Genomic DNA, 16,830 nt, shown 5'->3' on the forward strand with positions numbered 1-16,830 from the left:
AACCATTTAATGTATATAACAAAGAATTTAGTCCAACAGTAATGTGGCTTTTGAGACCTACATGGACATGGAAATATATTAATATAGACAGATCATTATCAAATATTAAGGAAAGAAATATAACAGACATCTGCCAAGAATTTTATAATCAAACACAGAATAAATATAATGATTATTTGCAAACTTATACTGATGGTTCCAAAACCCCCAAAAATGAAGCAACTAGTATAGCAGTAGTGATTCCTGAATTAAAGATTAATATTTCAAAAAGAGCATCTAATTATCTCAGTATATATGCAGTAGAATTATGGGCTATATTATTAGCTTTAGAATGGGTGGAGGATACTAATATAAATAAAATAATAGTTTGTAGTAATTCATTATCTGCATTGTTGGGTATTGGAAAAGAAGTACAAATAATCATCAAAATATATTATATGAGATTATGGCTGTTCATCATAGAATATGTGAACAAAATTAAAATGTAATATTATTTTGGACTCCTGCTCATGTGGGTATTTTGGGTAATGAAAGAGCAGATAGGTTGGCTAAGGAGGATATTAAAAAAGAAGATATTGATATGCAAATAAAGTTATCTAAATCTGAAGGAAAAAATATAGTTTGGAGAGAAAGTAAGAAGATATGGAAAATTAGGTGGGATAATGAAATAAATGGAAGACATTTATATAGGATACAAAATACATTTGATGTAGTAAGGATTAGAGGAATAAACAGGAGGGAGGAGATAATTATAAATAGAATAAGAACCGGTCACAGTTTTTTAAATGGAACTCTTCAAGATGGGGAAACATCTTACTGATTTATGTAGTTGGTGTGATGCTGTAGAAACAATGGGACATGTTTTTATTAGTTGTAGAAAATATGTAAATCAAAGAAGGTTATTTAAAACGGAATTAGGTTTTAATAGGGAATTTAAATTTGAGAATGTGGTTGATCAGTTAAATAATATTGAGGGGAAAAAGAAGATTTTTCGTTTTAAAAAAAATACTGGGATCATTATGAGAATTTGAGGTAAAGATATTAGGATCCAGTAGATGGCAGTAGTGCAACAATAATGGATGCAGGCTGCCGTTAAAATCTAAAGAAGAAGAAGAAAAACACCTGGCGATATAAATGGCTGTGTCCGTCTCCTGGTTCGGATCGACACCTCAGTCATTACCGGACCGTATTCGCGTTTGGGTCCCGAGTCCTGACAAGAAGACTCCATGGCTGCCCGAAAACAAGAAGAAGCTGAGAGCCTGAAGTATCCTGAGGTCGGACACGTAGCGGCTCTGATTCTGGCTAGAGGGGGAAGCAAAGGGATTCCGCTGAAGAACATCAAGCCGCTGGCCGGGATTCCTCTGATCGGCTGGGTGCTGAGAGCCGCCATCGACTCGGATGTGTTCGACAGGTAGATTTTAAAGTCCATACCGGACTTTAGAAGAAACATAATCAATCACTGCTAGCTTTACTGCTAGCTTTACTGCAGGGCCTGTCCGAGGTAGAAAGCGAACAAAGCTGCTTAAAAATGAGAATATCATTAACCTTAATTCAACTTTTAATGAACTTTTAATGCATTTCAACAAAAATGCATTAAAAGTGTCAGATTTCTTCAAATAAAAGTTTAGATTTAAGCAGAGTCGGCAAGTTTACTTTGTAAAAGTGGAAATAATGTCTTTATAAGGAAAAAAACAATCTACTTAAGTATACTTTCAATAGGCTGCATTTTCCTGAAATGCGTTTCTAATGTTATCAATTACATTTTTAAAAACACACTTCTATTGTGTTTTAAATTATAGTTTTGTGTTTGAGCTGGGATTGTTTACAGATAGACTCTAGCATTAAGTTTCTTATCTTGCGTCTGCGAGGCAGAGGTTTAATCTCTTTTATTTATAAAAAAAAAACCTCAAAGGAACAGCTCCGCTCTCAGATAAAAAAATACAATCTGCACAGAAGGAACATTTGTACATCTCAGAGGACCTTTGTCTAAATGTTGGACATGTCCTGTGATGATTGAATGAATTATGCTGATGTCCAACAGGTGGCAATCATGAGTTTATGTGAATGCATAAATGTAAAGAATAGGACAACAGAGTGGGAGAGTCTTAGGTGACACACCTGTAAGAAACCTGTGTGAGCAGACGCATGAAAAGAGACTTTAATAAAAGTGTCTGAGCAATACAAGACGCCTGGTCATTATCAAACACGAATATAACATGTCCTATATTGACCCTTAACCCCCTACTTTGATACAGTAGATGAGGATGTAAAGCTGTGGTTGCTGTCCTTTTGTTTTCTCCTAGTCAAATATCCTGTATTGGCGACTTAAGACGTGTCTACCCATATTTAACGGCTTTGAGACGTCATGCCTCCTGACTGAACAGGATTTACTGTTCAGTCAGAGAGACGAGTTTAACAGGATCTGCGGTCCACTCCCTTTCTTCCTCCTCTTCTCTCTCTTTACCTTTGTCTCGCTTTCTGTCTCCATCTTGATCTGTTTCTCTCTCCTGAGTTCATATTTTCAAACTCTATTAATAAAACCAATTTTTTTTAAATAAAACAGACACAGATGGTGATTTTCAAGTCAAATCAAGTTTATTTTTATTTCAAATTCTACAAACATCATATGGCACACATGCAAATATTACATTTTGTCAAATCATCAAGCAAATATAAATTAAATGTATTGATCAATGTTAGTTATTTTTAATTAAATAAATGATAAATGATCAGTTATTTTATCTGATCAACTGTTTAACAGTTTCGGCTATTTTGGAAGTTTGATCCAATTTTGTGGTGCATAGAAGCTCAGTGCTGCTTCTCCATGTTTGGTTCTGGTCCTGGGAATGCAGAGCAGAACCAGAAGACCTGAGAGGTCTGGAAGGTTGCTATGACAACAGCATATCTTTAATGTATTGTGGTGCTAAACTGTTCAGTCATTTATAAACGAACAGCAGTATTTTAAAGTCCATTCTCTGAGCTGCAGGGAGCCAGTGGAGGGACTGTAGAACTGGGTGATGTGCTCTAACATCCTGGTTTTAGTGAGAACACCAGCAGCAGCATTCTGGATTTGACTGATTTTTTTTTAGGCAGATCTGTGAAGATGCTGTTGCTGTAATCAATGCAACTAAAGATAAACACAAGGATGAGTTTCTCTAGATCTCGCTGAGACATTAGTCCTCTAGTCCTGGAAATGTTTGTCAGGTGATAGACGGTCGACTTTGTAACTGTTTTTATGTGGCTCTGAAGCTTCAGGTCAGAGTCCATCACTACACCCAGATTTCAGCCCTGATCTCTGGTTTTTAGTTGTAATAACTGAAGCTGTGCATTGACTCCAGATCGTTCCTATTTAGGTCCAAAAGTAATGACTTCAATTTTGTTTCTGCTCAGCTGGAGACATTTATCTGTTCTCTTAGCGCTAGAGTGGGTTCAGAGTCACCTGGTGACATCGTAATGTAGAGTTATGTATCATCTGCATAGTTTTGATATCCGATTGCTTGTTATAATCTGAGGTAGTAGATATCAAATATGAGGGATCCCAGGATTAAGCCTCGGTGTACACCACATGTGAGGGTTACAAGTTACATATTGACACAAACATAACTGATACATTTCATATAATCCATCAATTAAACTTTACTAGAACACAGATAATGTGTCAACACTGTGCTGGTTTTTCCTTCGAGTTTCAGGATCTTGTGGCTGATTGTGTCTCAATCGGCCACAGCTAAGAGCCAAACAAACTCTTCAACTTACTGCACTAAAACTAAGTTAAACATTAAATATGTTCCGCAGTTCACAGCAGGTCAGAATAAGCCTCCATTTGAAACCACTTCCAGTTGAGTTTATTTTAAAACCATTTCTTTTAAACCATGTGAAAAATCTGGTAGCTAATAAGAAATTTTTCAAACTAAGGCCCCTCAGACTATCAGGGGCCCACACAAATGCTTGATCAAAGATCAAAATGTTTATTTCTTAATAGAGAATGAGCAAAGTATGTTTAATTTTATGGTTTCAGTATCGATAAGCTAAAAGATTTGAACATTTATTTGTTAAAAGTGTAAAAAATAATCTTCACAGTGTGGTTGTTTTGTTACCATGGTTACTGTCTGATATATTTTCTTTGTGTTTGAGCTCCTGTTTGTCCACAAACACATTTCAACAAATAAAAATCAGTAACTTTGAGCTCCTCCCCAGATTCCAGATGTAAGTCCAGTTGTGTATCTGTTCCCAGATGTGGAAATTGGTGATTTAGATGAGAAAATTTGGCAAATTTAAGGTTGTAGCTGGTAGATTAAGAACCCCAAATCTCGTATTTATTTATATGGAACAATATTTGTCCTTTTTCAATTCACAGCTAAACATGACATAACATCTTTAAAGAATAGCAATATTACTAAATGTGGAAAAGTTCAAGGTGTATGGATACCTCTGTAGGACACTATATAATCTAAACTAACTCAGAGGAAACATGAATAAAAGAGAGCTTATGATTGTTTTGGGGTTTGACCTGAACCTTCAGAGACACATAAAGACAGTTACAAAGTCGGCCGTTTGTAACCTGAAGAACATTTCCAGCGTTTAAAAATGATTCCAGGAAACTTTTTCAGTTGCATTGATTATTGTAGCAGTGTCTTCACAGGTCTGAATAAAAAATCCTCCAGATGCAGCTGGTCCAGAACGCTGCTGCTGGCATTCTGACCAAAACCAGGAACATAGAGCACATCACCCCAGTTCTAAAGTCCTTCAAGGTCCACAGCCAGAACCAAACATGGAGAAGCAGCATTTAGTTTTTATGCTCCACTAATCTGGCACAAACTTCCAGAAAACTGCAGAAACATCAAGTTCCTTTAAATTAAAACTAACAACCCACCTGTCTAGAGCTGCTTTTAAGACATTGTAATGTTTGTTGTTTTTTATCATATTTAATTCTTTTATCATATAAAACACCTTTTGCTGGAATATCCTGCAGCTATAAATAAACATAACTTTTTGTTTGTCTTTTAGTGTTTGGGTGTCAACAGACCACGATGAGATTAAAGAAGTTGCAAAATCCTGGAAGGTCGAAGTCCACCCGAGGAGCGAAAAAGTCTCCAGCGACGACTCCACTTCCTTGGAGACAATTCAGGAGTTTCTAGAGAAACACCCAGGTAGGAAAAGCTCAGCTGGACACAAGTTGACCCAAACGTTGATAATGGAAAATCACAGATGAGTTTTTCTCCTGTTCAGAGGTGACAGTGGTCTGTAACATCCAGGCTACGTCTCCGTGTCTCCATCCATTTCACATAAAGAATGCCCTGAAGAAGATCACAGAGGACAGATACGACTCCGTCTTCTCCGTGGTCCGGAGATACCAGTTTCGCTGGAAGGAGGTGAAGAAAGGAAGTGAGTTCACCAAACGCCTGCTATTCCCCAGTTTGACTGTAATTGGACTCAATCAGGGTTCAATTGTTCTGTTCAGCTTCAGAGAACCTACAGCAGAACATGTCCGTCCTTCCTTACAGGTGATGAATGCACTGAGCCGGAGAATCTGAACCCGGCGAAGCGTCCACGGCGTCAGGACTGGAACGGAGAGCTGGTTGAGAATGGTTCATTTTACTTCGCCACCAGAGACCTCATCATGAAGGAAGGACGGCTGCAGGTAGCTGCTCTGAATGTTTAGCTCTCAGTACTGACAATTTGATCCAAAGGTTTCCCTAAAAGCCACATCTGTGCCAGAAAACCAACGAGTTTAAATGAATTCTACCAAAAAGTCAGATATTGAGCCAGAATTAGAAGCCTGTCAATGACGACAAGTTTGGATCCAAGGTTTGACTTGGGGACGTTTGTTCAAGTGTTATTAGGGATCTAAGCATGAATTTGAGGATGTTTGTTTAATTTTGTTCTTGTTTCTCTCTGACCTTGTATTTATTCCCCTGTTGACTATAGTCGTGAATTTGCCTCAAACCACCAAAGAGTACATTGTCACCATCTAGTGGTCAGAGTTATACCTAATTCACTACAAACCTAAATTCATGTCTGTTACATTTAAATTAAATATCTATTTTTCAATTCGTAAAAACTGAATATTTAGGCAGTAATAAATATATTAAAATAATTGTTTAATTAAATTATTGGGTGATGAAAGTTAAAGGCATTACTTTGCTGCCATCTTGTGGTCAGAGTTATGCCTAAATCACCAATTTTCACACTAAAAACTTAAATTCATGTTTGTTACATTTAAAATAATAAACCTATTTTTACAGTTTAGTGGCAAAAACACAAAATTCAGGCAATAAGGGGCAAGAAAATGTCCAATAATAGCTGTTTTATTAGGTGGTGAAAATTAAAGGCACTCTGTCCTATGATAAGCAGATGTTTCTCCAGGACTGTGTCCATCAGGTCCAGATGTTTGGAGGTTTTCTGATGTTTGTGCTGGACTCTCTGCAGGGCGGTCGGGTCGCCTACTTTGAGATGGAGCCGGAGCACAGCGTGGACATCGACGTGGACATCGACTGGCCTGTGGCAGAGCAGAGAGTACTCAGGTGAATTTAAACCAATTGCTTTACCGGGGATCTATGATGCAAAATTCACATTTTGCACATTTTTATACATTCATTTAGGTTTGCAATGCTTCTAAAAACAGCCCAAATGCTTAAAAAAATCTGCCCACGCGGTTTTTTTCAATAAATTGTATTTTTGGTGTCTGGAAAATGAGCTGTTTCAAAATCCCCTGGAATATAACATCACAAATCAGCAGGCAATGCTTGTTACCTAGCAACCCCAGCAAAGCCCAGCCTGTTACCTAGCAATCTAAGCGGAGCTCCAGTACATTTGGTCAGCTAGTTTTACTACTGTACGATGGCTGATGGAAAAGACGAGTATTTTGTTGTTAACTTATCATGCCAAAACCATTTTAAGCTTTCTTGTTATTTAATAATAATAATAATAATACATTTTATTTCAAAGGCGCCTTTCTGGCACTCAAGGACACCGTACAAAGAGCGAAAAGTAACAAAAACAATAAAATGTAGCAATTAAAAATAGATAGAATAAATACACAACAATGTATCTATATGAAATCTATATATAAATCTATGTAAAAAAAATCTATATAAAAAATCAAGCAAACCAATTGTGTCATATTGAAAAGGCAGATCTAAAAAGGTGTGTTTTAAGTTCGGTTTTAAATTTAGGGAATGACTTTATGTTTCTAAGGTGAGGTGGTAATGAGTTCCAGAGTTGGATTTGTGCAGGAGGCTCCATTTCTGCTTTTCAAAGATATACACTTGTATAATTGTGCATCTTTTTGCAGCCATTCTGGCCAGCAGCAGCATTGGATTTAAAGTGACAGGAGGCCCTAAAACAGAATCAGACTGAAATCTCATTGTCTAAGAATGAATTTGTGCAAAAAAATTAATAAACATGTCTTTTCTGGCTCATACCTATCTTAACCTGTTCAAGGAAGCATAATAAGTTACCTTTTACTCTAAAAAAAGTTTATATTTCAGATTCTTGAAATTTCACCTTTGAACCTTTTATTTAAATTTTTCCCATCGTTTAATTTTAGTATTTTTGTTCATCTGGACATCCTACTGAACTTTATGACTATGTTTTGGTTCTCTGCTTCTCCTAACAGGTACGGTTACTTTGGCGGGGGAGTGTCTCTGATGTTCTGTGAAGTTTCCGGATGTTTGACAGCTGGACGGGGCCACTTGTCTGGGTCCCCGGACAGGCCTGGAGTGTCCTTTCCTGGTGGCCCGTGTGACACTGATTCTGGAATGTCCTCTGGTTACGTGTCCGACTCTGAAGTGTCCTCTGCTAAGAGCAGAGACACAGAACTACTCAATGTCTCCATCCACAGCAGAGACATAGAAGGACTTAGGAAGCTGCAGAAAGACGATGTGGAGGTCGGATCTGTCGCCTTTATCAACATCAAAGGAGAAACTTTGACCAGTGTCTTGTAACGCATTACACCTCCTGTCCTCCAGGTGGTGCTGCTGATCTCTGAGGAAGATGTGCTCCGACAGATGCATTATAAACTGATGACGGGCTGTGAAGCGATGGTAGTCGGAGAGGATCCACTAAAAGATGTGCAGTCGATGGTGGAGAAGAAGAAGCTGGACTGGAACGATGTGGCCTACATGGGTAAAAATCTGGACTTTTTAAACCTTTTTTTGACTTTTGTCTAGTTGATGTTTTCAAAAATACTTAAATTTTCAAGAGATTTTGTAGAAAATGAATGTTATAGTTTAAAGATTATAGTCATCAGCTGCTGGTGATAAGATTAAGGAAATTTGGTTATATTGTTCTACATAAACTGGAAACTGTTGGACAGATGTGTCAAGTCGAGGCTCACGTTCATATTTTAACAGTTTGTAGCAAAATTTATTAATAAGGGGGTGCTGTGGTGGTGCAGGGGCAATCAACCCTTTAAAGGCATTCTTGATCAAAATAAAAATTAGTTTTACATCCCTGCTTTTTTGGTGTTTGTGGGTAGACTGCGTTTCCTCCAGTGTATTATAAGCCTGGTGGCCCGCCAGGCTTCACTTGCCCCCCCACCAGGCTAAGCGTTGCTTGTTTTTGTGTTTGAAAAAAAGTCCCTTAACATTTATTTTTTTTATAAGCCGGACTGCAAATGTTTCTGTTGCTTTGAGCATTTCACTGACAGAGCAGAATTATTCCTTAAAGATTTATAGTTGATGCATTTGCAGATGGCGCCTCTGCGTGTTGCTTCACACAATGTTGCTGCTTGATATCTGAAGTTTGCCTCCTTTCACTCAAACTGAACAGCGGCTGACTTGCACTGATAAATTTTATGTATTTGTTCCCAGTTCGTTTGTGGTTAAGTGGTTCAGCCAGTGGAGGAGTTTTCGCGCTCGCTTGTAGTCACGCAGCACGTTGGTTTTATTTTATTATTATTTTTACGGTTACACGTCTGTCAAACCATACCAAATGCTTTGTGTACTTAGTCAGTCAGAGTTAATGCGCATGGCCGTGGAGATAAAAAGAAAATCGTCCCATAAAGCTCGGGCAATCAAAACAGTTTCTGTGGCGCTTATTAAAAACTCAATAGACAGCAAATGGAAGAGCTACTAAAGCCACAGAAATTAAATCTCCTGTTTGTCCTTCTGTATCCAGCAGCAGCTTTAACTCATCATGCAGGGCCGGTCCAGGTTGCATGAGGCCTTGAGCAGAATTTGATTTAGGTTTGTGTTAAAATATTAGCATTTATTGGTCTCCCAGCAACCAGCACAGCCAAGAGAGCTTAACATTCAGCTTCTAATGTGGGAAAAGTGATATCGTTGCTTATTGAGTATTAATGCGGAGTAATTTATTTATTTAAGCACTAACAGATTATTTTCTGCAATAAATAAATATTTTACTGGGTAAAAGTAATTTCTCAGGTCTCAGCAATCTGGAAAAATGTTTAATTGAAGTATTTTTCAGGTCTGAATAACTGGGAAAAAAAATAAAGGATAGAAAACTTTTTGATTTTATTCCATTCCAGTTAAAAATGTGTTAACTTTTTAACCTGCTTTAGCATGATTTTTTTTCATAGAGGGTGAGTGTAATATCTTTTTTTTTTTTTTTTTTCTGGGGTTAAAAGTTCAATCTTTTCTGTTAAAGTGGTTATTGTAGTTGGCTAAAATTAACAAAATAAGACACAAACTAAGGTTTTTATGCTCACCCTCTACTAACAATCATGTTCTAGCATTAAGTATTTGCTATTAAAATTATTTTCATACAAATATGGCCTTTAAGCATAACATTTGAATGCATTTATAATGTTTTAAGCCATTTTAAATTAGTTTAAACAGACAGAACGTAGGAAATCTGTGAAGTGAGCTAGCCTCCTAATGGCCGTCCTGTTGGTGGAGCAGTAAAGTAAATATTTACCTGCATTTTTCCTCCCAGGCTGTGACGCAGCGTCCGAAAGCTGTCTGCGGCTGGCGGGCCTGAGCGCGGCGCCGGCGTACGCCCAGCCTGAAGCCATCAGAGCCGGCAAGTTTACCTGCAAGCATGGCGGCGGGGCGGGCGCTGTGCGGGACTTCGCCGAACACGTCCTGCTCCAGAATCAGCAGGCCAGGCTCCAGAAGCAGAAGGCTGTGGGCGCAGTCACCACGGCTTTAAAATAAAACACAATGAGAATCAAGCTATAAATTACTGAATAAAAAGACAGATTTCTGAAGTTCTTCCACTAATTCATAACATCTCATTGTGTTTGTTGTACATTCGGCTCATAAACTCTTACAGATAGCACTGATTATGTTTCTGGCGCTTTGCTGCTTTTACTCTGTCCTGATGATCGATCTGATTTGTTCACCCACATGACCTGGACATAACATGGTTTTGTACCAAATTGCAGTTGTTGATGTCTGTCTGCTCTGATATTACTGTAACAATATATGATATAGATGAATAAATACATCTATATTTATTCATGTATATCACTATTATAACACTGACAGGAAAATTAAATGTTTGTCATGGAGTAGCTGTTCAGAGCAATAAACTGACTATCAATAAAAGATTAAATGAGAATAGATGTGTGGTTTTCATACTTTTTGTGTCCAATTAAATTTTACAAGAGGTGCTAGAGAACAGAAGGATGTTTGCACAAAAGGCGGCAGTCATTAGTTATGGCAAATTAAACTACAAACTGCTTAATATCAAGATGTAACCTTCCACACAAGTGCAGTGTGTGTGTGTGTGTGTATAGAGGCAGAGCCTCACCTGTCATTTAAAAATAATATATAATAAAATAATTTATATTTTTTCATACTGCGGTTTCTACTATAAAGTATTTTTCATTTAGCTAACCAATTCTGATTATTTATTTCTTCAAAATCACTGAATCTTTGCATTTTCCCGTTAAAATGCAGGTGAGGCAGCAGCGAGCTGAGCCTCACCTGGGATGGAGCAACTTCTCTATCTGCAGATTCTAGGTGGATAAAACAAAAGGTCGAAAATTAACGAGGCTTCTTGAGCCGTTCTCCTCCTTCCTCTGAACTGATCAGCTGCTGCTGGTCCTGTAACATGGAATAAATCATAAAGAGGAATCCTATTGATAGATTAATCATTATTTACACAGCTGCGTCCGCAACGACATGATTATCTTACCTTCCGTTGGAGGCTGATAGAAAATAATCTGCGCAACAGAAACGGGTGAAAGTGAAACTTTCCTGTCTGTTTTTTTTAACAACGCAACAAGACAGGTGTGTTCTCCAGGTAAATCCTATGGCAGGTTGTTTTAATATATAATCGGTTTTGTCCGCTTAACTGTACATAGATATCTAAAATGAACTACATTTTGACTATTCTGAATAGTAATTTAGAATATTTCCATTTCCATTCTGACTTGTAAAAATAACAATTCAATATATCTTCTGTTACATTTTGATGTATCTAAGCAAGAACTTAAACCCATTGGACAATAGCTGGGTTTTCCAAGACACTTGTAGCCCAGCATCAGTTGAGGTGCCTCCACCAGTGGTCGATGCTTCTTCGGATGTGGATCATGATGGGCCTTTAAATCCCTGGGATGGCTCCTCAGAGATGGAGGAATCTACTATGGACCATCCATCTCAGTCTCTGCCTGCCCATTCAGTTTCATATGGAGACAACCGAATTCAGAACGAACCTTGCCAGTTTCTACCAGAAGGAGTTGACACCGAGGATTCTGCGGAGGAGCAGCTGCTGCTGGTCTTTCAAAGAGCAGGACCTCAGCAAAGACCACGAAGGAGACGCAGACCCCCTGACCGATTTGGTCAGTGGGTCAGCGGCTAGATGTCCACATGCATGAACGAACATTTTTTTTGTTTTCTTTTCTTTATTGGCCTGAATCTGGGTGTAGGCAGATCGCTGCCCGGTTCCGGTGGTGGACATTAAAAAAAAAAAAAAAATGTAGACAGCATGCCTGTTCCAGTTCCTAGTGTAATGCACTACATGCCGTGGATTATTATTAGTATTATTATTTTTTTTCTTTTAGTTGACTTTGGCTTGTTATTCTGCAAGTGTATTGTCTTGTATAGGCCTGTCACGATAGCAAATTTTGCTGAGCGATTAATTGTCTCAAAAAATTATTGCGATAAACGATAATATTGTTTGAAGACCTTTTTACACTGATTTAATGGAAATGACGTAATAATGCATGCGATTTCCTGCCAAAGATAGATACACTTTATTTTCAAAAGAATATTTAACACTGGAACTGATAAACAAAATAAACAAAACAACCAAAAACAAAATGGATTCTCAGTCTCCATTAACAAAAAATGTACTTGATAAAAACTAAACAACATAAAGCCAAAGTGGAAATAAATACTGCATTCAACCAAAAGAGTGCAGATTATGAAGTCTGTATACTATGTTGCCCTTCAGTAATAATTAGATTTAAATAGAGAAGATGGGCACATCGACTACCTGATGCAATAGTTCACACTACATGATTTTTGCTCCTATTTTTCCCCTTATGACAATCTTAGCACGTTGGTCTTTCTAAGATTGTGTGGTGTGTTACGGTAGATCGTCCTCCGATCTAAATCAGGGGTTTTTCCCCGACTGGTATAGTTAACGCAGCCTGTTGAATGTGACAGGCAGCCAATCAGAAAGCGCGGATTCTCCTCAGCGTTTTCTGAGGGGAAATTACGTCGGGGAATCCCGAACAGCTGACACGGCGCAACCGAAGTCCAGCGGACATTGGAGATGATATGTGGAAGCAACATTAATGTTTATTCAATATGCAAAGAATATAGAAATGACAAGAGGAGGAGTTGGAGCGAAATTGCTACCGCAGTTGATAAACCCGGTAACTTTTCAGCTGTTCTTCGTTAACGTGACATAAATAAGTTATAATGATTTTCATTCAGTCAGGACTTTACGCTGACACTGGCCACATGCATTGCAGGTAGATTGTAGTAAAGCATTGATTAATGCCTGGTTTTAAAATTAGTTCACTGAACTTGTAGCCATTATTTTGTGCCCATTGTTGGACACCACACGGCAGGACCGAACCCGATCGAACCTAATGTGTGATCTGTCAGGTTTTGAAAATGGGCCGACAATCGGCTGACAGCTCTAAGATCGTGTCGTGTGCGCTGGGCTTTACACAGAGGAAATGAGGAAGGAGGGTCAGTGGAGAGAACCGGAGTTGAGCCTTTTTTCATTAGGTGTCATCAACAGAAAGAGAAAAAGGTCGGAAGAGACGATAATGCCGATAATTGAAATGACATCGATAGTTTTAATTTATCTTACGATTAATCGATTTATCGTTTATCGCGACAGGCCTAGTATTGTAACACTGTTAGTCTCTGTCCGCATTAGATCATCGACGAAATGTTCTAGTTTAGATTTTGGGGCATTTGTTCTAACCAGTCATGTTTGCTGGAGTAATGTTAAATATGTTTAAACATCATCCAGTGGGGGTAGTGTTACAGGCCCAGCCTCTCCCTAGGGGGGGCGGTAGAGAGCTATCAGTAGTAGCACGGAGAAGAAGAAGAGTAAGTGTGTTAGCTGTTAGAGACTCGAGCGGTGCAGTGGTTGTAATTGTTCATTTTTGCCAAGAAGAGAAATAAAGTTCGAAAAGTTCTTCATCTGCCTCCTCCTTGTTTTGCCCCCAGCAGAGCAGAGCCTATGAGCTTGTTACCAGCAAACGAGCCGAAATAGACACCAGCCTGTTCTGGACTTACCAAGGTAACAGTATGAAAAAATATTCTTGCCAATAATTTGATAGTTAGAGACACACCTCCTTCTCACCATGGACCCAGAGTCTGAACAACATGGAGGCTCTGAGAGTCATTATTAGACTGAGGGCAGCCAGACTAGTTTATTTTTACTAAATTATTATTAAAGAATAGGGATTATAATTGCTGGTGGAAAAGTCCAGATCACTGGTGAGTCCGGTTAGAACTCCGAAGAAAACAGAGTCACACTCCAATGGGTTTAATTTGCGGTTTATTCCTTAACTTGAAGTAACTGTGTGGTTCTAGAAAAGATAAACAACAATACAACGTCAGTGTCCGAATAATCCCCAAACAAATGACTGAAATAACATCACACATACTAAATAACTGCAATATTAATAGTCACAAACATCAAGTTCTAAACAAATACACGACACGAAAAACCCACATTGTGTAGCTTTTAAGTGCACACGTGTACAAAGTGTAACCCGCAATTATTTTTGCGGGCCCACTTCCTGTGTTGCCCAAACTCTAACTTATTTAAAGCCCCGCCTCCAGTGCGCAGTTAAAGATCCTCACCTGTTTCCACTGTGATTGTGGCTTGTTGCTGGCATCTTCCTCAGGAATTCCTCCAAAAATCTTTGAACCTATTGATTTGATTGCTGGGTGAGTTTGTTATTTATAGTGATGGTGAGATGAAGCCTCATGAGGCATTGAACCACTTGAGCCAACTGGTTCGAGAAAGGGTTCATTTCTTCGAGGCGTGTGTCGAGTAATGGAGGGGGCATTTCCGTAAAGCGCGTATCGAGGCTTGCTTCATTTAGGGGAAGAGCCGAAAACGATGACGTCCGAAGCCTCGCTGCCCGGCTGTACCACGTGACTGCTTCGGGAAGTGGCTCAGAGTTTGGCGCGGGTTTTGACAGCTTTAGAAACCCCACAGGCTCCATTCAAAATGTGGGTTGTTGTAGGCGAGTTGCGGTCAGTTGAGAGAGTGGAAAGAGTTTGGATAGTTTGGATAGCAGAGTTTGGATCGTGGTTATTTAGTTTGAGACAGTTAGTTTGGTGTTTGGAGAGTTTAGGATAGATAGATAGATAGATAGATAGATAGATAGATAGATAGATAGATAGATAGATAGATAGATAGATAGGTATATAGGAGATTTAGGAGCGGGAGGACAGGATAGGAGTAGGATGGAGCCGGCGAGAAAGAGGAGGATTTCCCCTATGTGGGAACATTTTGATTTGATAAGCCCTAACAAGGTAAGGTGAACTGAACATTTGCAGAGGCATTAGGTTTGCTTATGAGGAACTGTATTTTCACTGTTTCTTATTTTCTGTAAAGGTGAGGTGTTTATTGTGCTCCAAGGAGTTGGGGTACAATAATAACACCTCATCCATGTAGTGTCAAAAAAGAGAAATCGTTTGAAACCAAAAACTGTGGAGAAATTGTTGTTTCTTAATAAAAATGCATGAAATCATCCAAGTTACACAAGCATTAGCCTATTCACTACCCCCTCCCTAGTTCCACAAGCACTTTCACTGTCCTCTGCCTGATTAAGCCCAGGCCATTTTTCTAGAGTCACAGAAAAACTTTATTACACAACATGCCATATCACATGACACTACTAATTTGGGAATAATTACACACAGAGGATACATTCAAACAATATTTTATTATACACATATGTGTATACATAATTTATGTAGACAAATAATTTCGTCCTACACCTTTTGTGAAGTCATTCCCAAGAGCCAAAATAGACAAAAATTCAATGCATCACACGTGTTAAGATACAGCTGGCTGTGATTGTACACCTGGCCAGTAGGTGGTTTCGTGTGCACATGAAGCTTCAAGAAATGAACCCTTTCTCGAACCAATTGGCTCAAGTGGTTCAATGCCTCATGAGGCTTCATCTCACCATCACTAATATTCACCAAAACTAAAAGCACTTCCTCCTGTTTTTTTCACACCTCAGGCTCCTTAAAAGGCCACTCTTCTGATGCTGCTTATGTAGCTGCAGTTAGCTGCCTAGCCCATAACTGTTACAAAAGCATGCTATCAATTAAGGGCAAAACTGAAATACTCTGCTGAATAAACAATGTGATTAACTTCCAACATTACTTACTCGGATATCCACGCACACACATCAACGGAAGGTGACAATAAATTGCAAACAGCAAGTTAAAGTTCACTGCAAACGGTGAACTCTACAGCTCCTTTTTTTCTTCTCTCCCCTTCTTCGTCTGCATGCTGCTCACCTGTCACCTGTGCTCTAAGCTCCGCCCCTTAAAGGGCTCAACATAGCAGACTGCCAGGCAGCCTTTTTCACAATTATATTTAGGTAATTATTATTGCTGAGGGGCACAAACAGGCCTTCTGACATACAGATTTAAAATAAAAAATGTTAAAAAAAACATTTTTTTTAAAAATGTTGCACCCCCCCCCCTTCTGCATGTGCTTGAATCTGATTATGATTAAGTCAGTACCTCACCAGCTATGAACCTCACCGCACGTCTATCTATCTATCTATCTATCTATCTAGATAGATAGATAGATAGATAGATATTAGGACATGATCAAAAGAAACACTGTGGCAATCTTTTCTTTTCTTTGATTAGTTTTTTGCAGTGAGCAAAAAGTCTACCCTAATATGTGACAACCTGTGGTGTTAAGAGGTAAGTATGTAATTTGCAGTATGTGAAATTACCTTTTTTCATTGACATAAGTGGGACTAAGCCTAACAAAAGAAAAACAACAAACCTAGTGACATCAATGTCTTTGTCTTTATTATTGATAGCATGCCAAAATGTAATCCAGTGAGCAAATACAAAAACTACATCCAGTACATAGGAGGGATAGGTGACACATATTCAATTTTTGATTGCAATATTTTGTGTTATTTAGTAAAGTTACAGTAAAAGACATGATAAAAGGTTTTAAATATTAATTTCAGTTTTTTGGCAAAAGGATTGTAGGCATATGTCTGTCACACTTAGGACCACCCAGTTATAAAAAGACTTCAGTATATAATACAAGTTACATTAAGTAATTCCATTATGCAACAGTCTGTGAAATTCTTAAGAAACTTAAATGTAAAGATGGAATCACTTCTACACACAAACTCACAGCTGCTTCAGACTTTCTATGTGTCATAACAGACCAGCG

General features: G+C 38.5%; 1 protein-coding gene across 3 annotated transcripts; it reads left to right on the forward strand.

Annotated features, from left to right (window-relative positions):
* The first annotated feature begins 1,088 nt into the window (after nucleotides 1-1,088).
* On the forward strand, nucleotides 1,089-10,526 carry cmasa (cytidine monophosphate N-acetylneuraminic acid synthetase a). Of its 3 annotated transcripts, none has more exons than XM_028038255.1 (8): nucleotides 1,089-1,411; nucleotides 5,008-5,150; nucleotides 5,230-5,387; nucleotides 5,513-5,641; nucleotides 6,430-6,524; nucleotides 7,619-7,889; nucleotides 7,971-8,127; nucleotides 9,898-10,526. In XM_028038255.1, exons 1-8 carry the CDS (start codon nucleotides 1,227-1,229, stop codon nucleotides 10,116-10,118), a joined length of 1,359 nt encoding a protein of 452 aa, XP_027894056.1. In that variant the 5' UTR covers nucleotides 1,089-1,226; the 3' UTR covers nucleotides 10,119-10,526. The 3 variants fall into 3 exon arrangements, with proteins under 3 accessions (XP_027894056.1, XP_027894055.1, XP_027894057.1); XM_028038254.1 differs by having other exon boundaries at nucleotides 5,230-5,385; nucleotides 5,505-5,641; XM_028038256.1 differs by having other exon boundaries at nucleotides 5,230-5,385; nucleotides 5,505-5,641; nucleotides 7,715-7,889.
* The last annotated feature ends 6,304 nt before the right edge of the window (nucleotides 10,527-16,830 follow it).

Source organism: Xiphophorus couchianus, chromosome 14 (assembly GCF_001444195.1).
Source record: "Xiphophorus couchianus chromosome 14, X_couchianus-1.0, whole genome shotgun sequence".
In the NCBI taxonomy this organism is placed as follows: Eukaryota; Metazoa; Chordata; class Actinopteri; order Cyprinodontiformes; family Poeciliidae; genus Xiphophorus; species Xiphophorus couchianus.